General features: G+C 39.2%; 1 protein-coding gene across 2 annotated transcripts; it reads left to right on the top strand.

The window, feature by feature from the left end:
- Positions 1-7017: 7017 nt before the first annotated feature.
- LOC311179109 (cytochrome P450 2C19-like) lies at positions 7018-22058 on the top strand (the record flags this gene model as incomplete). Of its 2 annotated transcripts, XM_084246040.1 has the most annotated exons (9): positions 7018-7185; positions 8351-8513; positions 8677-8826; positions 12790-12950; positions 14103-14279; positions 14801-14942; positions 17626-17813; positions 20485-20626; positions 21618-22058. In XM_084246040.1, the coding sequence occupies 9 exons, from the start codon at positions 7018-7020 to the stop codon at positions 21797-21799; spliced, it is 1473 nt and encodes a 490-aa protein (XP_084102166.1). In that variant the 3' UTR covers positions 21800-22058. The 2 variants fall into 2 exon arrangements, with proteins under 2 accessions (XP_084102166.1, XP_084102167.1); XM_084246041.1 differs by lacking the exon at positions 14103-14279.
- Between the last annotated feature and the right edge of the window lie 263 nt (positions 22059-22321).

The raw sequence follows: 22321 nt of genomic DNA, 5'->3' as shown, positions 1-22321 counted from the left end.
CAACAGCACTATAGTCCCATGTGCCTGCCCTCCTCTGTTTTATTCCCTCTGCCTTCCCCTCCCCTGCAGATTGTCTGATTTATCATTGCCTATTAATTTTTTAATTTATTGTTATTATTTTTTCCCCTGATCCATTATTTGGTTCTCCTATATTCCTCCTATATGCAAAACCGTCCTATATTTTTCTTTTTCCTTCTGATTTATTTCCCTGAATATAATACCTTCTAGCTCCATCCATGTTGCTGCGAATGGCATGAGTTTATGGTTTTTTATTACTGAATAGTATTCCATCATGTATGTATACCATGTCCTTGTGATCCAGTCATCTATTTTGGGGCATTTGGATGGTTTCCATATCTTTCCTATTATAGACAGCGGTGCAATAAACATAGGTGTGCAGGTATCCTTTTGAATTAATATTTTTGTGTTGTTTTGGTACATTTCTAAGAGTGGAATTGCTGGGTCATATGGTAGCTCCATTTTTAATAGTTTGATGAACCTCCACACAGCTTTCCCTAGTGGTGGACAAGTTTGTATTACCACCAGCAGTGTAGGAGAGGTCCTTTTTTCCCACATCCTCACCAACATTTACTGTTTCCTGTTCTTTTAATATGTACCATTCTTACTGGTGTAAGGCGGTATCTCATTGTTCTTTTGATCTGTATTTTGCTTATTGTAAGGGATGTTGAACACTTTTTTCATATACTTGGCCATTTGCATTTCCTCTTTGGGAAAGTGTCCTTTTTGCTCTTCTGCCCATTTTTTTGACTGAATTGTTTACTTTGTTTTTGGTGAGTCATGTGAGTTCTTTGTAGATCTTTGTGATCAGTCCCTTTTCAGTTGTACAGTGTGCAAAATTTTCTCCCAAAGAGTAGGCTGTTTCTTTGTTTCGGTTAATGTCTCTTTTGTTGTACAGAGTTTTTTAGTTTGATATACTCCCAACTGTTCGTCTTTTTCTTCACTTTCTTTGTTTTGGGGGATAAGTCTTTAAAGATGTTACTGAGATGTATTCATGTAGTGTTTTACCTATATTTTCTTCTCTATATTTCATTGTTTCAGGTCTTATGTTCAATTCTTTTACATATTGGGTTGATTTTTGTGCATGATATGAGGTAGTGGTCTAGTTTCAAATTTTTGCATGTGGTGCTCCAGTTTTCCTGGCACCATTTATTGAACAAACTGTTCTTGTTCCATTGCATAGTCTTTGCTCCTCTCCCAAAGATTAGTTGTCCACATATGTGTGGCTTTATTTCTGCATTTTCTATTTGACTCCATTGGTCTGTGAGTCTGTTTTTGTCCAGTATCATACTGTTTGAATTATTATGGCTTTGTAGTATAGTTTGAAGTTTGTGGTTCCATATGAATTTCATCAGTATTTGTTCTGAGATTTTTATCAGCATTGCGATGACTCTGTAGATTGCTTTCACTAGGATGGCCATTTTAGTAATGTTACTTCTTCCAGTCATGAGCAGGGATGTCTTTCCATTTCTTTGTGTCTTCTTCTATTTCTTTTAACGATGTTTTATAATTTTCTTTGTTTAGGTCCTTCACCTCCTTCATAAAGTTTATTCCCAGGTATTTGTTATTTCTTGTTTCAATTGTAGATTGGATGGTTTCTTTATTTCTTTTTGTTCCAATGGATTGTTTGCATATAGGACAACTACTGATTTTTGCATGTTGATTTTGTATCCTGGTACTTTACTAAACTGGTCTATTATTTTAATTAGTTTTTCTGCGGAGTTTTTAGAATTCTTCATTATCATATTGTCTGCATATAGTGATAATTTTACTTCTTCTTTCCCCATTTGAATTCCTTGTGTGTCTTTCTCTTGTCTTACTGCTCTGGCTAGTACTTCCAGTGTTATTTTGAACAGCAGTGGTGTGAGTGGACACCTTTGTCTTGTTCCTGATCTTCAAGAAAAGGCTATTAGCTTTTCACCATTGAGAATCATATATATATTACTTTAGTAATATAGTACTTTAGTAATATATATATAATATATATATACTATAGTGTGTATATATACACTATAGTATATATATATACACTATATATATATATACTATAGTATATATATATACACTATAGTGTATATATATATACTATAGTATATATATATATAGTATTAGTACTTTAGTGATATATATATATTACTTTGTCATATATAGCTTTTGTCATGTTAAGCTATGTTCCTTCTATCCCAAGAATTTCGAGGGCTTTACTTATAAATGGATGTAGAACTTTGTCAAATGCTTTCTCAGCATCTACTGATAATGCACATATGGTTTTTCTTTTTCTTTTTGTTGATGTGTTGGATTACATTAATTGATTGGTGGATTTTGTACCATGCATGTGCCCCTGGAATAAATCCCACTTGGTCATGGTGTATCATCCTTTTGATGCATTGCTGGATTCTTTTGGCAAGGATGGGCTTGAGAATTTTTGACTAAGTGTTCATAAGGAAGATTGGCCTGTAGTTTTCTTTTTCGCGTGTTATCTTTGTTCGGTTTTTGTGTTAGTGTAATGTTGACTTCATGAAACATATTTGGTGATACTTCTTTCTCAATTTAAAGAAAGACTGTGTGTAGAATAGGCACAATGCTCATTTCTGAATGTTTGGTAAAATTCATTTGTTAAGCAGATCTGGTCCTGGGCTTTTGTTTTTGGGGAGGGTTTGTACTGTTTCAATTTCACTGCTTGTAATTACTATGTTTTGGTGTTCTATTTCTTCTTTATCTAGCTTTGGATGATTACATTATTCTAGGAATTTGTCCATCTCCTCTAGATTGTTGAACTTGTCTGCATTGTAACTGTTCACATTAACCTCTGATTATATCTTTGATTTCTACTGAGTCTGTTGTAACTTCTCTGCTTTCATTTATTATCCTATTTTTCCTGCTTTCTCCCATTTTTCTTCATTACCCTGGATAGAGTTATGTCTATTTTGTTTATTTTCTGAAGAACCAACATTAGGTTTCATTGATCTTTTGGATTATCTTTCAATTTTATTTAGTTTATTTTTGTTTATATTTTAATATATCCTATAGATTAAATAGTCTTGTACTAATGCAATTATGATTCTCTATCTTACTGAGTCACAACTGCTCATTTAAAAAATAAAGGTTAACCCCACCAACTGGGAGAACATTTTTGCACACAACACTAATGATAAAGGATTGATCACAAAAATCTGCAAAGAGCTGATGAGACTCAACAACAACAAAGAAAATAATCCAGTCAAAAAATGCGCAGAAGAGCTAAAAAGAAACTTCTCTGAAGAGGAAATGCAAATGGCCAACAGGCATATGAAAAAATGTTTAACATCACTTGTAATCAGGGAAATGCAAATCAAAACTACCATGACATACCATTTACACCAGTGAGAATGGCACATATTAAAAAAACTAGCAACAACAATTGTTGTCGAGGATGTGGAGAAAAAGGAACTCTCCTGCACTGCTGGTGGGAGTGCAAACTGGTCCAACCACTATGGAGAGCTGTGTGGAGATTTCTGGACCTACTAAACATAGAGCTTCCATATGATCCAGCAATTCCACTCCTAGGTATTTACCCAAAGGACACAGAAACATCAATTCCAAAGAACACCTGCACCCCTATGTTTATAGCAGCACTATTTACAATAGCTAAGCTTTGGAAACAGCCCAAATGCCCAAAAATAGATGACTGGATCAAGAAGATGTGGTACATATATACCATGGAATATTACTCAGCATTCAAAAAAGATAAACACATGCAATTTGCAGCAACATGGATGGCGCTGGAAGGGATCATGCTCAGCGAAATAAGCCAGAAAGAAAAAGAAAAATACCGGATGGTCTCACTCATAGCAGGAATCTAGAAAACTGAAATAAGGGACCAGGAAAATGAGTAACTATAAGAAAGCGAAAATCAAAATCAGCAAAAATCTATGAACCAGAGACACTTTTTGGGGGGTGGGTGGAGGGAGGGGAGGGATTGGGGTCAAAATGGGGGGGTTGAAATTGTATGGGGAATATAAAAATAAAATTTATTATAAAAAAAATAAAAAATAAAAAATAAAGGTTAGTTGATCTGTATCTTTAAATTTTGCGTGACCCTCATAGAAGAGGGATGTTTAATTCTCAAAGAATAAAATAGATGTTCGAAGAATGTGAATTACTTTTATACAAAATAAGTTGGTGAGGTTCTTTTAGACTATAGAACTATGTGAAGAAGCCATCAAATTGCTGCTTTTCTTTGTTCTGGGCAAGGTTACATTGAGTCTTGGACTTACTCAATTTGCAGGTTTTTTGGGTAAACTTCTCTGACCCCCGTTTTAGTTAATAATGTAATTATTAACTAAATTAATACAACTGGAAGGATACCATGAGGATGAATCATGCAATGTTGATTCATAGCACACATTAAGTAAATATGGTGACCTGATGAACTGCATGTTTGCTTGGAGGGGATTGTGCATGACAAGAGATGTTCTTCACTATGGAGAGCTGTGTGGAGATTTCTTGACCTACTAAACATAGAGCGTCCATATGACCCAGCAATTCCACTCCGAGGAATTTACCTAAAGGACACAGAAACATTAATTCCAAAGAGCACCTGCACCCTTATGTTTATAGCAGCACTATTTACAATAGCTAAGCTTTGGAAACAACCCAAATGCCCAAAGATGATGACTGGCTCAAGAAGATTTGATACATATACACCATGGAATATTACTCAGCATTCAAAAAAGATAAATACTGCAATTTGCAGCAACATGGATGGCGCTGGAAGGGATCATGCTCAGCGAAATAAGCCAGAAAGAAAAAGAAAAATACCGGATGGTCTCACTCATAGCAGGAATCTAGAAAACTTAAATAAGGGACCAGGAAAAAGAATAACTATAAGAAAGAAAATATCAAAATCAGCAAACAACTATGAACCAGAGACACTCTATGGGGTGTGGGGGCCATGGAAAGGAGGGCTTGGGGTCGAAATATGGGGGTTGTAATTGTATGGGGAATATAAAAATATAATTTAAATTAAAAAAAGATTGTGGGTTCTAGTCTCAGACCACCACCTGTAGGTACTGTGCCCTGGTCCAAGTTTTGAAGTTCTTAGGCCAAGTTTCCTCATCCCTAAAATGGGACTAAGTTTATCTCAAGCAAGGTAATGAGAGAATCAAAAGAGATAAGATGCGTATGAAAATTCATAAGCAATAAAATATTTTAATTTGGTCTTGAAAAAAAACATTTTTCTTACCAATGGAGCTGAAAAACTGCACTAATCAAGTTTGAACAAATATGACCATATCCTTATAGAACTTAGGTTTGTAAAGCATTGTCATTAGTGACCTAGTAATGTATCATAGATATTCCACTGATATTTAGAGTCTTGTGACCACCAAGTACCATTTCTTATTAAGGTCTGCCTATGTGGTTTGTGCTGTGGGTCTGTTTAGTGAAGTCCCTGACTCTAGTCCTCCCCTGGATGCTTACCTCTTAAGCTCTCTCCAGTCTCCTTTCCTTGATCTACATAGTTCATTCTTTATTTTCGATAATACAGATTCAAAAACCCATTGAAAAAACAGCTGTGCTTGGAGAAAGCAACTGGCAGATCAGGAAAGTCCTTTTTTTTTAAGCCTTACCCCTAAATTCTCTGCACTTGGCTCTTCCAATTGCTTATTACTGAGCAAGTTTCACCATAGTGATACAGAGGGGAGAATCCTTTGTCCCAATTTTAAATGACTTGAGAATCTGTGACCCCTTTATTCTTGGAATCAAATGACAAGTAAGCCTGTTAATTTTGTGCCCAGAATGGGGGATGGGAGGCAGAAGGGAGTATTATATGACGAGTAATGATTTGGGGAGATTAGTTTTGCTCAAACTTTTCTTGACGCAGCTGGTGTGTGAGAGCATTCAATGAACCTCACATCTCTTTTTGAATCCTGGTTTAACCAATTTGAGCTGTGTGTTAGGACACTGCACAGACAACCTTTTCCCCTGGAGACAGCTTTCTCCCCTTTCAAATAATTTCTCTTTTATAGTGTTTTTCAGAGTTTGGGCAGTGAGAAATGAGTGCATGGTAAAAGACTTGGAAATTTATTTAGCTAATTATTTTGTTTTATTTATTTATTTTTTTTTAGGTCACTTTAGTTTACATTGTTCTAGTATTTTGAAAATATGGGCTCCCCCTCCTAGAGCTGTCACCACAGTGCTCCCACCACCAAAGTACTCATCCTCCACCACCATAAATCATTGTGCTCCCTCCAGCTTCTACATCCCCATCCTCACCACTTCCCCATCCCCTCAACCTCCGAATGCCTCAGTTCTCTAGGGAGCTTCCAAGGGTTAAATCTTAAGTTTGAATCTTTAACCAAAGCTTTGGTTGGTTTCTCTGTATTCCACTTGTAAGTGACACCGTCTGGTATTTGTCTTTCTCCCTCTGACTTAGTTTACTTTAGTAGTTGTGTGCTTGGTCATTGAAGTTTAAGTTAACTATTTTCTATATAGGCAGCTGTAATAGAAATACAGTATTTCAAAATATTTAAGGACCCTCAATTTCCACAGGAAAATATCCTATGTTAATATAGCTTGAACTTAGTTATTTTCAATATAAAGTTTGAGAACACAGATTCTCCTCAAATAAAATATTCCCAGTTGGTGATTGCCTTGAGTCCAGAGATTTGAGTCATTTTGGTATCAAATTATTTTCAACAGTGGCTTTGAGCCCTGGCTGCACATTGGAACCGATTTTTCTTTCTTTCTTTCTTTTTTAAGTTATCAATACAATCCTTAGTCCAATATAGTTGAACTAAAGGTCCAGAGTGATGACTGGAGAGAAAGAAAACAAGGCGAAAGAGCAATTTTTTTTTTATCTTTATCAGTGGACCAAAGGCCACTGAGAGGGGAATATGAGTAGATGTAGCTGATTGGCCTCTTTGTATCTCAGAGCAGCATAAGTTGAAATAACAAGGGGTGTTGTTATAAAAGCTTTAGAATTCACCCTCAGTTTTCTGATAAGAAGAGAAAGCTACAATGGACCTGAGTGTGGCCTTAGTGCTCTGTCTCTCCTGTTTGCTCCTCCTTGCTCTCTGGAAACAGACTTCTGAGAGAGGGAAGCTCCCACCCGGCCCCTTGCCACTTCCCATTATTGGAAATATCCTCCAGTTAGATGTTAAGGATATCAGCAAATCTCTAAGCAACGTGAGTATGTTTTATGTTCCTCTGTGGCGTGCAAATGGTAAGTAACTTAACTGCAATTAAAAAAAAGGTCTTGTTTGCCCATCAGTTCTAATAATAAAATATTAGCATGGTGGCATGCTATCCAAGAAGATTTTGAAATTCAAATGCTCCCAGTCATTTTGATATTTCTCTGCATTTAGTGAGAGACAAACAGGTTTGGGATGGTAGAATTGAAAATATAAAGTGACAGAAGGGAGGAGTGTTCTTTGTTCTGCTTCCGTTTGCTCTGATTTTGGTGGATGGTGAATGGTAGAAGAAGTGTTTTGTGATTACAGATGTTATTCCAGAAGTCATCTACTACATGGCTGTGTGTTTTGTTGAGATTGTTACTAAATTTAACATCTCTGAAGAAACACATTCTGTCTGTATCAAGAGAGGATTCTGGGCTCAGGAAGAGAATGAATTAACCAAAAGACGAAAAGAAGTAACCAGGCAGGACCAAAGTGTGGGAACATCATTCACTTGGGTCTACACAGCTGGTGTCTGATCTTAATGACTATTTCGAGGTGGAAGAAATTATCCTTCCTACAGATGCCTTGGCCCTGACAATGCCTCTATACGGCCCACTCTGTGTTACTAATTCCAGCAGATCACAAGCTGGGCTGTATATTAAAATTAGCTGCATTGATCTTTTAAAATACAAATTTCTAGGATTCATCATAGGGCTACTGTATCACAACTTCCACAGGAGGACTCTGTAGGTGATCCTGAAGCAGTGAGCTGGGTTTTGGCTAAAGGTGGAATCTGAAGTTATTTGTCAAGGATCAGAGAACCATCAAGAAGCTCAAATTTGAATCTTCTGTATAGTGGTCAAGGGATCCTAGAAATACATTGAAATTGTCTGATCTTAGTTTCCTTATTTGTAAGCAGGGCAAATAAACTTGGTGAAGGTTCAAATGTGAGGGTAATAGTAAGCAATGTGTCAAATACTTAGGCTAGGCCATTTCTGGCACATCCCAGGCCATCCGGAAATGGCAACTCTAATAATCACCCATATTGATGTCTTAAATTCAGAAATAATGAGGCTGTGTGGGGCAGCCTACCCAATATGAAAGTAGTATTCTGAATTAGGCACAATACGTTATCAAGTAGTGACTTCTTTTGTCATCTGCATGTGCTTTCCCAGCTCTCCAAAGCCTATGGCCCTGTGTTCACTCTGTATTTGGGCATGAAGCCCACTGTGGTGTTGCATGGATATGAAGCAGTGAAGGAAGCACTGATAGATATGGGAGAGGACTTTGCTCAAAGAGGCGATTTCCCAGCCATGGAAAGAGTTATTAAAGGAGAAGGTATGTGTGGATGTGACACGTGCACTATGATTATTGTGGTGGGGAGGACAGAAAATGGGGCTTGAAGATCTCCTAAATATTCTTTGTCCATCCCCTTAACTGTCAAGTGTCAGCTTTCTTCTTCCCTCGGACCCCACCCCAGTTTATATTTACCCTCTGTTAGGAGTTGTTTTCAGCAATGGAAAGAAATGGAAGGAGATGCGCCGCTTCTGCATCATGACCCTGCGGCATTTTGGGATGGGGAAGAGGAGCATTGAGGACCGAGTTCAAGAGGAAGCCCGCTACCTCGTGGAGGAGTTGAGAAAAACCAATGGTGGGTGATTCTCTGCTCAGTTGCTGTGACCTTAACACACTGTATTCTCTAGTGTCATCCTAGGGGACACATCAGGGTGGCCCAAATCTTCCATTAGGGGTGGTGGTTGTTAACCCTTGTGTGGAGATGGAGAGTTTGAAGCACAGAGTTTGATACACAGAAGCTTTTCTGTACGTATGCTTGTGTGTGTGTGTGTGTGAGTGTGTGTGTATGTGTTCATTCATGATTGTGTGTACAGTGTAGGTATCAAAGGTCCTTTCATCTGTTTCTCTCCTGAGGTCTGTTTGTTTTTAAATGAAAAGTCACGAGGAATATTTTGAGTCATTTTCTGAATGAGTGAGAGAGCGGTGTTTCATACTGTAGCACATTTCACCAGGGCTGCCAGCCAAGCATGTAGTGGGAGTGACCTCGGGAAGCAAGTGACATGTGTTTTCATTTCACTGGACGCGTTTATATGGACAGAACTCACACCCATATGACAGTCACTGCCTCAGACCAGGTCTGTAGTTTTGGCCAGTAATAATGCCGTCTCTTGATAGATTTTAATCAGGTAGGCATGTCCTTGTGCTAATCTAAGCAATTATGGTTTCTCATTTCATTTCATTAGGAAATATTTTCTCACTTTTCAAAATTCCTTATGCAGGTAATTGCTACTATCTCTCTAAGCGATCACTTTCTGATATTTCTTTCAGACTTGTTCTGGGAGATGTTTCCTGAATTCTTGTGTTTTTTTTTAATTTTGTGGGGATCCAACATTTAAGTAAATGTACGATTTCCCTGTCTTTATGGATTGCCTTTTTGTAAGGCAAAGTCCTACCAAGTATTCCTAGTTAGATTTTCCAGGAGAGTCTGAATTTCCTTTATTTATACATGAAGTTTCTGTGTGACACTGTGTACACCTTCACAGTTAGTGAGGCTACGGATTTCGTTGTAATGGGTGCTTGAAATTTGTGCTCCCCTGTAGTACTGCAACTCCTTAGCTGGCTTCACAAAATGTGCTTGGGATTTTCAGACTCTCTATCATTGCTAAATCAGTGTTTTCATGAGAGAATAATAGCTGGCACCTTCTATTCTGCCAATTTCTTGATGTGACTTTTATGCAATACATTGATTCAAATCTTTCGTAATAACATCTACAGGGGTGAATTTTAGACCTTTACCTTAAACAATCTTTCAGGGGTGATTAAGTTGCCACAATTGGGTTTGCAGATCTCTTACCAAGGAAATAAACCCGTTTTCCCTGTACGACTTCTTTTTTTTTTTTTTAAAAGATTTATTTATTTATTTATTCATACAAACACTGGGTACAGTCAGAAGCGCGGGAGGGTGAGAAAATTCACCAGAGCCAGAGCGGGGAGCAGAGCAGGCAGAAGGACCGAAGTACACTGCTGAGGGGAGCAGCGGGCGGCAGGAGAGGTCTGCGCACCATGTGGGACCCTCCTCTGGTGGCCAGGGAGCAGCCGGAGATCGAACTGGCACCACGGAGGCTGCGGGCAGCCTCGCCACCCAGCGCTCAACCGCTGCGCCACCGGGGAGGCCCTCCCTGTTTAATAATTTCTTTACTGAGTGTAGAATTGACCTAACCTAGATCAGGAAAAATTTTAAAAATAATTGAAAATACTACTGTTTTTCTTCTTACTAAACATAATCCTACAAGATTTTGTAGCATAATTTTCCCAAATAAATTAATTGTTGCTGGTGAGTAGAAATGATGGACATTTGATTTCTAGGGAGGAAAGTTTATTTCCAGTGATGTGAAAAAAATGAAAACAAACAATCAATTTTCATTTTTGGTTTGACTTACCTGCGATTTATATTGGAAATTTATATTGGAAATTTCTCTTTTGATTTCTGCTTTGAACAAATTGTCTTATAATTTTTTTTAAAATTTATTTATTTTTTATACAAGAACCAGAGTACGGGTCAGGTGCGTGGGAGGGTAAGTGCATTCACCGGAGACAGAGCGGGTAACAGAACAGGGAGACTGACGAAATACACTGCTGGGGGGAGCAGCGGGTGGGACAGGAGAGGTCTGCTTTGCCTTGTGCGATTCTGGCCAGGATCGAACCCGCACTGCAGAGGCTGCGGGTAGCTTCATAGTGCGGCGCTCAATGGCCTGCACCACCAGGGAGGCCCAGTGTCTTATAATTTGTATTCACTTGTTTAGTTTCTTGTTAGTCAACATAGATAGGTCCCACTCTTTTGTATTTATTCTTTCAAGAATATGATTTTACCCATAATCTTTCCCTCTCTTCTCTTTGCCCTCTGCTGATACTGTGTATTTTGTATATTTATTTATTAAACAAAAAGCTTTCAAGTCCTTAACTATTCCCTCTGTCTGTGTGGAAGCTTAACTCTGTAGACTTTGCGTACAAGTGAGGTTCAGCCCTAATAACTTTATTAACAGTTATATAAAAATGGTTTTAAGGGTCTCACTGGTGGCTCAAGGGGTTAAGTCTCAGGACTACACTGAAGCCATTCCCAGCAAGGGAGTACCTACATGGCTAAGCAGACCTCTCCTACCTTGTCCCCTGCTCCCCTCAGCAGTGTGTTTCAGTCAGTCTGCTAGTTCTGCTCCCCACTCTGTCTCTGGTAGACCCTTTTACTCTCCACACCTCTGGCTTACACCGCAGCTCTTATAGACATAAAGAAATAAAATAAATCTTAAAAATAAATGTTTTCTGTTATTTTCTTTGTTTTTGCCTATTATTAAGTCAACCTGATTGGAAAGAGTATGAACAAAAACAATGGAAGTAAATTGAATATTCAAAATTAACCACTATTTAACTAGATAGGTTGAACCATATGTCCCAGGTTAATGCAAAAGTGATAGGTTGATTTCAACTTTTATGATCATTGTTATGGAGACCATGATTTAAAACACTGTGTATGCTTTAGGGCTATAGCTTCACAGTGCTGCCATCGTATGTTGCCACACCATGCTTCCCACCCAAGCACCCTTAATCCTTCACCATGTACATGAGCTCCTTCCTCCTTTCTTCCCCTCTTTTACCTTACTTTCTGGTAGCCTCAGTTCTGCAATTAGATTTCAAGGGTGTGTTTGGGTCTGTTCCTTTGCTTTGTTTCTTTATATTCTCATATGCATGAAATCATCCAGTGGATCTTTTACATTGTGACTTCTTTTTTTAGCATAATCCTCTCCTTTCCACGTATGTTGTTGCATGTGGCAAGATTTCAGACCTGAATACTAGCTGAGCAGTATTCCCTCGTGTATACATATCCCATTATATTCATCGACTCATCTGGTGATAGATACTTAGGTTATTTCCATACCTTGACTATTGTAAATAGTGCTACAGTAAACATAGAGTGCATATACCCCTTCCAATTAGGAAAGAGATTGCTGGATTGTATGGTAGATCTATTATTCAATATTTGGAGAAACCTCCATGCGGTTTTCCATAGAGCCTGCACTAGTCTACATTCACTGATATGTTCCTTTTAAAATTATGTCTCTTGCAATTAAAGGAATTTATATATAAGGCAATGAACTTCCTTAAATATTTTTTCCTGTTGGGCCTCCCCGGTGGCACAGCGGTTGAGCACTGGGTTGCGAAGCTGCCCGCGGCCTCTGTGGCGCCGGTTTGATCCCCGGCTGCTCCCGGCCACCGGAGGAGGGTCCCACATGGCATGCAGACCTCTCCTACCGCCCGCTGCTCCCCTCAGCAGTGTACTTCGGTCCTTCTGCCTGCTCTGCTCCCCGCTCTGGCTCTGGTGAATTTTCTCACCCTCCCACGCTTCTGACTGTACCCAGTGCATGTATAAACAAAAACAAACAAACAAATAAATAAATAAATAAAACATGCCTCTATTAAAAAAAAATATTTAAAAAAAATATTTTTTCCTGTTATCTAAAAACAAAGTGTTTTCCTATCTGTATATGTCTATGTGTGTGTTTGTATTTTGTTTAATAGTGTTTGCAAATTGTTTCTGATTTTTTAGCTTCACCTTGTGATCCCACTTCTATCCTGGCCTGTGCACCCTGCAATATGATCTGCTCAATAATTTTCCAGACTCGCTTTGATTATAAAGATCCAATGTTTTTAATAATAATGGGAAGAATCAGTGAAAATGTCTCAATTTTGAATTCTCCATGGATTCAGGTGAGGTCCTGATCCTTTTTCCAGAGTAATCATTTAGTTCTTTTGTCTAAGAAGTCCAGATCTCTGCATGCACCAAGCTGTGAAGTGCATGCGTGAGCACCACAGTCCTGCCTAGATAGATTCAGCCTCAGAGAGTGGTCATCTGGGAAAGATGGCCTACACAATTAAAGATACAAAAGAAATCATATTCTCAGAACACAGACCTAAATCCAATCCTATTGATCCTATTTCAGATTGTTTCTACTACACTCCAAAACCCAGATTCCATGTTCTTTGGTAACTTCCTCAAACCATATCCAAAGAATGAAATAAACCCCAGGTCCTTGTTGAAAGACTTCCATCCCCCAGAACTCTGTCATCCTGTTAAATCTCAAGAAGTCTAATTCACACTGTTGGCAGAAATATGCAAATTTAGGAAGAAAAAGTGTATTTCTTTCAAGGAGGACAAATAGTCGAGACAGCAGAAGCTGCAAGGAACACATATTAGGGTTGGGTTTTTTGAGGGATCAGATGGGATCCTACGTGTGAAAGTACTTGTTTTGGGGATGATGAATTGATTGGTTTTATGGTAACTAGCCCATAACAAATCTCACAATTTCCCCTGTGCTGTTCCCATGTGTTTTGCAGTCTGCCTGAAACATAATGATATGTCAGATAATGTCACTTCACTACACTTGTGCAGTTCACATAAAATGTTGAGGTGTGTTTCCTGGTGTCTTCAGTACTCTCCCAGTCCTCAAGTACTGATTCTATGTTTGAGGCTTCTAAACATATATAGAAATGGCTGAGACTAACTACGCCGAGCTTTTTATAAGATTCCCCAACCTTCCTTCATCTCTGTTGTCTTAATCATAGTAATTTATGCCATCCATATTTCCAGAATTGACCTAAGCAAAAAGAGAATTGATATAAAATTAGCTTGTAGTTTAAGTGTGATGTTTGAGAATGGAAAATGATACCCTGATCAGAAATGTCTCTCTCCAACACTCTTAGCAGCCTATAAAATTATACATGTGTAAGATAAAAATTTTCCTCAAGATAGAGACCACGTTTAATGAGTATTTATAATGTAGTCTCCACCTAAGCCTTATCTCTGTCATATAAGTCGTCAGTAATTTTTTTTATTGAGTAAGCTCTAATTTTCTCTTCTAGATCTGTAATATGTTCCCTGTTCTCCTTGACTTCTTTCCTGGGAGTTATAACAAATTATTTAACAATATGTCATATTTAAAAAGCTATGTTTTGGAGAAAACATTGCAACACAAAGCATCTCTTGATATTAATAATCCTCGGGACTTTATTGATTGTTTCCTTATCAAAATGGAAAAGGTAAAAATTAATGACAGTTGTTTTTCTACTTAATTGCTTGTGTATATTATGGTTCATGGAATTGTTCTGTATTTATCAGGGATGTTTCAGTGGTCAGTGGCTAAGACTTCCAAGCTCTTTCATACCTATATTGTATGTGCCTGTACACTAAGTATTATGGAAGTCTTAAAATTAAACAGCTAATTAAATGGAATACATTGATCTTGTTTCTAGATACTAATTTCAGTATTGTTTTGGATGTTCTGGTTCCCTTGTATTTCATTATGAATTTAGCATAATGTAATTTCTGCAAAGAAGCCAGTGTGGATTTTGATACACCTTGCTTGCCTTACCTGTGAGGCAGTAGAAAATGATACTTCAGTCTACTGACCTCCAGGGTTTTGGATATCATATGGGAATTTTTCTAGAACTGAACATGCACTTGATTTTTTGGTGAAAAATTTATAACAGTCTGAATATATTTGGACTAACTATAAATAATTCTGGCTAATTAATTTATCAAGTCATTTCATCATTCCTAGGAAAAGCACAATCAAGACTTGGAATTAACTCTAGAATCCTTGGCATTTACTGTACTTGATCTGCTTGGAGCTGGGACAGAGACTATGAGCACCACCCTGAGATATGCTCTCCTCCTGCTGCTGAAGCACCCAGAGGTCACAGGTATGACCAATGTGGTGGGCAGGGTGAGTTTCAGGGAAGTTGCTGAAAGACACTGCAAGTGCTGCATTGCCTCCTATAATTTCTCTTAGAGAACCTTCATTATTTAATTATCTATCTGACGAGCTTAATGTTCCCAAGTATAATGAAGATATAATAATGGGACATCTTTATATAATATGGGAGGATGAATAGGAGTGAAGTCTCCATGGGCAGTCAGAAAAGCCATCAGGTAGTGACTGCATTTCACGGGAGCTTATTTGTGGCAGGTACGTCCATATGAATCAACCTGGGACTGCATATTATTTTTCCTAAGAAAAGGTCCCTTTGAGGGCCTCCCTTGGTGGTGCAATGGTTGAGCACTGGGCTGCGAAGCTGCCTGCATCCTCTGCAGTGCTGGTTCGAATCCCCGGCCGCCGGCATGGGTCCCTCATGGCGCAACAGACCTCTCCTGCTGCACCAGCTGCTCCCCTCAGCAGTGTGTTTCGTCGGTCTGCCTGTTCTGCTGCAGCTCTGCCTCTGGTATATTCTCTCACCTTCCAGCGCTTCTGACTTCTGACTGAACCCAGTGCTTGTATAAATAAATAAATCTTAAAAAAAAAAAGTCAGGTGTAGAGACTTATAAAAAAAAAAGAAAAGGTCCCTTTGAAAGTAGGTGTATTACCCGAGATCTCTCCTATTCTGAAAATGTATGTTTTAAAGCCAGGGGAAAGAAAATGAAAATGTCCCTATTAAAAAATAAGTGGAAAGCTTTGAAATCTTGTTGTCTGCCTGAGATAATTTCTGCAGTCAAGGAAGTGGTCAAAAAATTAAATCACATATGTGTGTTTCTACCACTCAGGCTTAAGATGTGCATGAAGGTTTTGAATTCAGAAGTCTGTGTCCAGTAAAGTGGTATTTACCAAAATAGAACTTTGCCGGCCCATGCTTTTCTGTCTTTTACAAAGATCTTCCTGTTTATATTTAATAAGTTGCAGTTTTGCATTATGAATAGAAACATGCATTATATTATCCTGTGAGGAACCTGCTGAAACGACTATAGCCAATGAGAAATGAGAATGTGTCCTTGCAATCAGGACAGACTAACTCAGGAAACAATTAACAAATACAGTTTCTAAAACGCAAATAGCATTTTGATCAGTGATGGTGACTCAGTAGAGAGGTGGAAGTTGTCATCTAAATGTCAGAAGAGGGGCCTCCCTGGTGGCGCAAGGTTAAGATACAGACTATGAAGTTGTTCCCAGCCTCTGCAGCATGAGTTCGATCCTGGGCCAGCCAGGGAGCAACCCACCCGGCGCTGCAGACCTCTCCTGACTCACCTGCTGCTCCCCTCAACAGTGTACTTCCATTGATGTGCCTGTTCTGCTCTCTGCTCTGTCTCTGGTGAATCCTCTCACCTTTGGCCTGTACCCCTGCTCTTATATGCATAAAAAATTAAATCTTTAAAAAAAAAGTCAGAAGAGGACATATATGAAGAAGTCATTTGTATCCCTCTACGTTGTAGCATTTGGAAGTGTCAAAAAAGAATGAGGAGAGGGCCTCCCCAGTGGTGCAGCGGTTGAACGCTGGGTTGCAAGCTGCCTGCAGCCTTGAAAGCGCCGGTTTGATCCCCGGCTGCTCCCCGGCCACCAGAGGAGGGTCCCACATGGCGCGCAGACCTCTCCTGCTGCCCGCTGCTCCCCTCAGCAGTGTAATTCGGTCCTTCTGCCTGCTGTGCTCCCTGCTCTGGCTCTGGTGAATTCTCTCACCCTCCCGCACTTCTGACTATACCTAGTGCTTTTATAAATAAATAAATAAATAAATAAATAAATCTTAAAAAAAATGATATGGTACATACATATGATTAAAAAAAATAAACAAGAGGGGCAATAGGCAGAAGGTAGCTTTCCCTGCCCAGATTCCCTCCACACCTCGTTTTATCAGGTATTTGTTTTGATCCAATAGAATGAGAGAGCTGTAATATGTAGAGAAGCTGAACCTAAAAGACCTTGCCCTCCGGATCTCCCCTGGTGGCACAGGCGGTTGAGCGCCACACTGTGAAGCTGTCCGCAGCCTCTGCAGTACTGGTTCATTCCTGGCTGGCGGGTGAGGGTCCCACATGGCAGTGCAGACGGCTCCTATCGTGCCCGCTGAACCCCTCAGCAGGGTATTTCATCAGTCTGCCTGTGCTGCTGCCCACTCTTTCTCTGGTGAATCCTCTCACCCTCCCGCGCATCTGGTCTATACCCTGGTTCTTGTGTGAAAAATAATAAATAAATAAACAAACAAACAAATATATAAATAAATAAAAGACCTTGCCCTCAGAGACACTGGCAGGTGGAAATAGGTTAAGAAAATCTATTTCTTGAATTCAGAGAATCTTAGCTCCTTTTCTAGCTTGTTTCCTGAAATTCAGCAGTAGGAGAATAAAGTCCAAAGAGTGAACGGTTCTGGCATTATAGATAGGAAATTTGCCTTTGTGCTAATATATAAGTATTAAATTTGTATCTTAATTCTAGCTTATAAGAGAGTTAGATGTATCTATATTATGGCTATTATCTCTCTAGGTCTAGATATATTTCTTGGTACAGGGCTGAGGTTTTTAATGATGTCGGGAGACTGATACAATGCTCCGTGTATCCCTTAACTGATATGCAGATGTGATGGGTGTTCTCTTTTCTCATCAGTCTTACTTGTGTTTTGACAGCTAAGGCGCAGGAGGAGATAGAACGTGTGATTGGCAGACACCGGAGCCCCAGCATGCAGGACAAGAGCCACATGCCCTACATGGAAGCCTTGGTGCATGAGGTCCAGAGACACTTTGACCTCCTCCCCGGGAACCTGCCCCATGCAGTGACCCGTGACATCAGATTCAGGAACTATCTCATCCCCAAGGTAGGTTGGTTGTTCTTTTACTGACCTCATGATTCTACTCAGAAGTTCCCCTTTTCACAGCATGGGTCCAATCCTCCCGACTAGATGAGCAAATTATAAAAATCATATATGTGGCAGGTTGATGGGTTTTGCGTTGTTTCTGTTTGAGACCAAATTTTGATAATAGCACCTTTCTATTTATATGGGTAAGAAACATTTGTGATTGGTGGTGTACTTTCCTGATGATTACAGTTTGTTCCAGGGGTTAGGATCAAATTCACTGTTTTCACAAAAGGACATAGTGAGGAGAAGAGTTCTTTTTGAATATTGGGGTCAAAGAGCAATATTTAATTGAACTCATTCTGCTATTTCAAGGCCAATAACAATAGGGCACTGGGCTAAGTAGGATTGTACATGTTTCCCATCTGCCCCAGTTGGAATGATCATTCCCCTTTTTTTGGGATATACTGACATAGACTAGGCAGCACTGCAGGGCTGAGTGTGCCTTCTACCATTTACATACTGTTTTCTAATCCAAACCGGATCCACGGATCAAGGTACAGTCTAAGACAGAAGTTGGTAAAAAAAACTTTCCCTAGTGGGCCAGATTTTAAACATTTCAAATTTTATGGGGCTTGGAGTATCTGATGCCAGTGTTGACATCTGTCATTGTAGCAGGGAATCCATCACATACATTTGTAAACAAATGTGGGTGACAACTTCTCAATTTTATGAAAGCCTAACTTTAGACTTCATACACTTTTCATGTACCAAAGACATTTATTCTGCCTCAGTTGTTTTCAATGGAAAATGCTTACCTCCTGGGCTGAACAAAAACATAGGATAGACTTGATTGCACATAGGTTGTTATTTTTCCGTGTCTGTCTAACAGCACACTTTGAAATGATGTGAGGTGATTTGTGTTTTTTTTGGGACCCATCTGAAGGAAATTTTCCAACCCAGAATCCAAGATTTACCTCCTTCTATTTTTGAAACTTATCATTTTAGTTCCTATGTTTTCTACTGATCCATTCAACTAATTTTTTCTTGTGCAAAAGCAGTGGTGAAGTAGTGGTCATGCTTCTGTATGAGTATCAATTGTTTGAACAACATTTGATGAGATTATATTGGCTGTATTTTTTTTGCTTTTTTTGTATATTAAAACATTTTTCAGATTTGATTATTTCAATATAAACAGAAATAAATTTTCCAATAGAGATATAGAATTTTTATATGGTAAACTTAGGGAATGGAATTTTCTCCAAATTTGCATTAAATTTTAAAAAATCTGAACACATTAAAGGCATATAAATGTAATGGATGTATGTGCCTTACATGTATATGCCTTACATGTAATGGATGTAATGGATGAAACCATCTAACCTGCATGCCCCAGGTCTTCAATGTGTATATCCAAATAATAATTTTTAGACAGAAAAGCAGATTTCACAAGAGTTACCATTATGAAATAATGTTCAATGTGGAACCTATGTAGTGTTCCCAGCTTTCCTAAACTATCCCAGAATAGCTTTTCTTTGTATTCCATCAAGGAACCACATATAGTTTGTTTGTCTTTTCTGTTTAGTCTCCTGGGATCAGTTGCCTTTGCTCTGTTTGTTTCTTTCAGTTCTTCAGCTTTGTGAAAAGTCCGGCTGTGGTCATAAAAATATTCCTCAGAGTTATGTTGGGCGAAATATCCTAGAGACTAGCTTCCCATTATGATTTTGCCCAGAGAAGTACATAGTGCTCTGAATGTCCCACTGACACCCAGTGAGGCAGCTGAGGGCACATGAAGTCACTTATTCCATTATGGCCATGCTATGTTCCCCACATAATATCATGGTACCTGCCAGATTGTGAGTATGGTGCTACCTAACCGTTCATCCAATCCTAAATCCTTTGATAACAATCAATTGAATTAATGATCATAAGATAGTTGTTGCAAAATGACTATATTTCTCCTTTTGTCATCCTTTCTGTTTGTGGCTGGGATCAATCTGTGATGAAATCTACCCCATGTTTTTGAATTAATAGAAACAACCTGCTGGGGCAGTGATAAAAACACTAAGAGTGTTACTGTACTTACTTTATTATCACATAAGTTTTTTTTTCCTTTTTTTTTTTTTATACTGCTGAGGGGAGCAGCAGGGAGATAGGAGAGGTCTGCTCACCATGTGGGTTGCTCTGAGGCCGGGGCTTGAACCAGCGCTGCAGAGCCCGTGAACAGTCTCACAGCGCTATACCCAACCACCTGCGCTACCAGGGAGCCCCACATACGTTATTTTTAATTTGGTTGATTAAAAAATATCTGTGTATAACTCCAGACATTTCAGGTTAGATAGAGATTTCCATTTGTAAGCATAATCCATATATGAGATGCTTAAACAATGAAATGATAAAATCAAGGTACTGACGAGGAAATACCCTCAGTACTAAATGTGATGAACACAATGGCTTCAGAGGCCTGGCACACAGGGTTCAGATACTCACTACTTCAGGTGCCACTTAGCAACATCACGGCCACTGGTCATATGCTGTTTCTTGTTATTACTTATTCTGGCTGACTTAGAATGCCCTTTACCTTCATGGTGTTAGGTTTTTTTAATCTTTAGATGCTAATTGGGACTAAATGATTTGTAGCTTTTCATGTAGCTCCACGACTTCATAAGACATTTTAATTCTTTTTTTCCAGGGCACCACCATATTGACATCACTGACTTCTGTGCTGCATGATAGCAAAGAATTCCCCAACCCAGAGGTGTTTGACCCTGCCCACTTCCTGGATGGGAGTGGCAACTTTAAGAAGAGTGACTACTTCATGGTTTTTTCAGCAGGTAGTGTATCTTTTGTATTCTTTGTGCATCAGAGGACAAAATACCTTGTGAGGATTGTTAGGAACTTCCATGGTACCCTCTCCAAGGCTGGTGCAGGTGCTCTTGTCTGTTAGCAGGAGCACCGAACCCTGTGTCCATGCACTTTCCCTCCTCATGATTCAGTCTTCTCTTTGAGCTAGATCACTGCAGAACTGGGGAATTGATCCAGTTCGTCAAATTCAGAAATGACTTAGTATGAGGGCCTGAAAATATAAGAGTCATGCCAAAGGAACAGCACTATAATATAAAACCTAAAACTTCATGGTGCATTGGGGAGTGGTAGAGAGAAGGTCTATGTGGAGTGCAGAACTGAAACAGTGAAGAATGAGAAGATCATGAGCCACCAGATCCATGCAGAAGAAAGCATGGCCAAAGTATTTGTTTCTAGAAAAACATGGCTGGAAAATTGAGGTGTCAAACAGGCAGTTATAATGTGAGAATACTTAATGAACTATTTGGTACAGGGCTGATACTGAGTAAACATTTGTTGTGAGGAGGGTACCTGTTCCTTTAACATTCCAGTCAGAGCACGTGTTTCAACCCTTTGTCCAGCATAGCCAACCATCCCGTTCCATCCATCCATTCACCCTGTCATCAAATATTTATTGAAATTCCCTTTCTCTTTTTTCCATTTCCACTTGAAGCTTTATTTATTTTTCTTTTACATCATCGTATTCTCCATAGTTCTCCTGCCACTATATCACCCGCCAGCCATCACCATATCCCTTGGATTCATCCCTCCCATTTTGCTCCTTCCCCAATTTCCCTCCCTTCCTTTGTTTTATGGCTCAGTTCTGTGGTCAGCTGCTAGTTTTGACTTTTCTTGACCTTTTGTTTGGTTTCTCTGTATTCTCCTTGTAAGTGATACCATCCAGTATGTTGTACATTCCTTTTCTGACGTCAGAAACACAGTGTTCAAGGATCATCTCCTCTGTGTGCTTGCTATTTTCAGGAAAACGGGTATGTGCAGGAGAGGGCCTGGCCCGAATGGAGCTGTTTTTATTCCTGACCACCATCTTACAGAAGTTTACCCTGAAGTCTGTTGTTGACCCCAAGGACATTGACCACACTCTAGTTTCCAAGGGGTTTGTTTCTGTGCCTCCTCCTTACCAGATCTGCTTCATTCCTTTGTGAGGTTTCTGCTGTCATGTCCACATCTCCCACTCACCTGATGCCCCTGTCATCTCCTTTTGTCTCCCTTCCCTTTCTGGAAAGTCATCTCCGACCTCTCCTCTACTCATCACCCCATTCTGTCAGGATCCAGGCAGGAACATCCATCTCCACTAAAGGAGGATTTCCAGTTTCACTCAAGAAATATATGTATAGCTTCTCCTTGCTCTGTAACATTGTATTGGGCATCTCATATGCCAATACTTATCTGGTATTGAGTAGTTAGTTCTGTGTCATCAGTGTGACAGAGTGATTGGTGTATGTAATACAGACATTTTTCTTTTGCATATTCTAAATAAAACACACAATCTGATGAACCAGTTCTCATGCTTTCATTCCTTTGTGTATAATGCAGATAGCAGATGGAAGAAAATATTTTACAAGGAGACCATGCACAGAAAAGGACACAATCTTGAGGGTAGAACAGCATGTCACCTAGAATTACTTGCGATTTGGAAATGCAAGTGTGAAAATGTGTTCAGGAGC

The sequence above is a fragment of the Talpa europaea genome, assembly GCF_964194135.1.
Source record: "Talpa europaea genome assembly, chromosome: 10".
Lineage (NCBI taxonomy): Eukaryota > Metazoa > Chordata > Mammalia > Eulipotyphla > Talpidae > Talpa > Talpa europaea.
The sequence above is the reverse complement of the archived record's forward strand: the minus strand, read 5'-3'. Positions and strand labels throughout refer to the sequence as shown.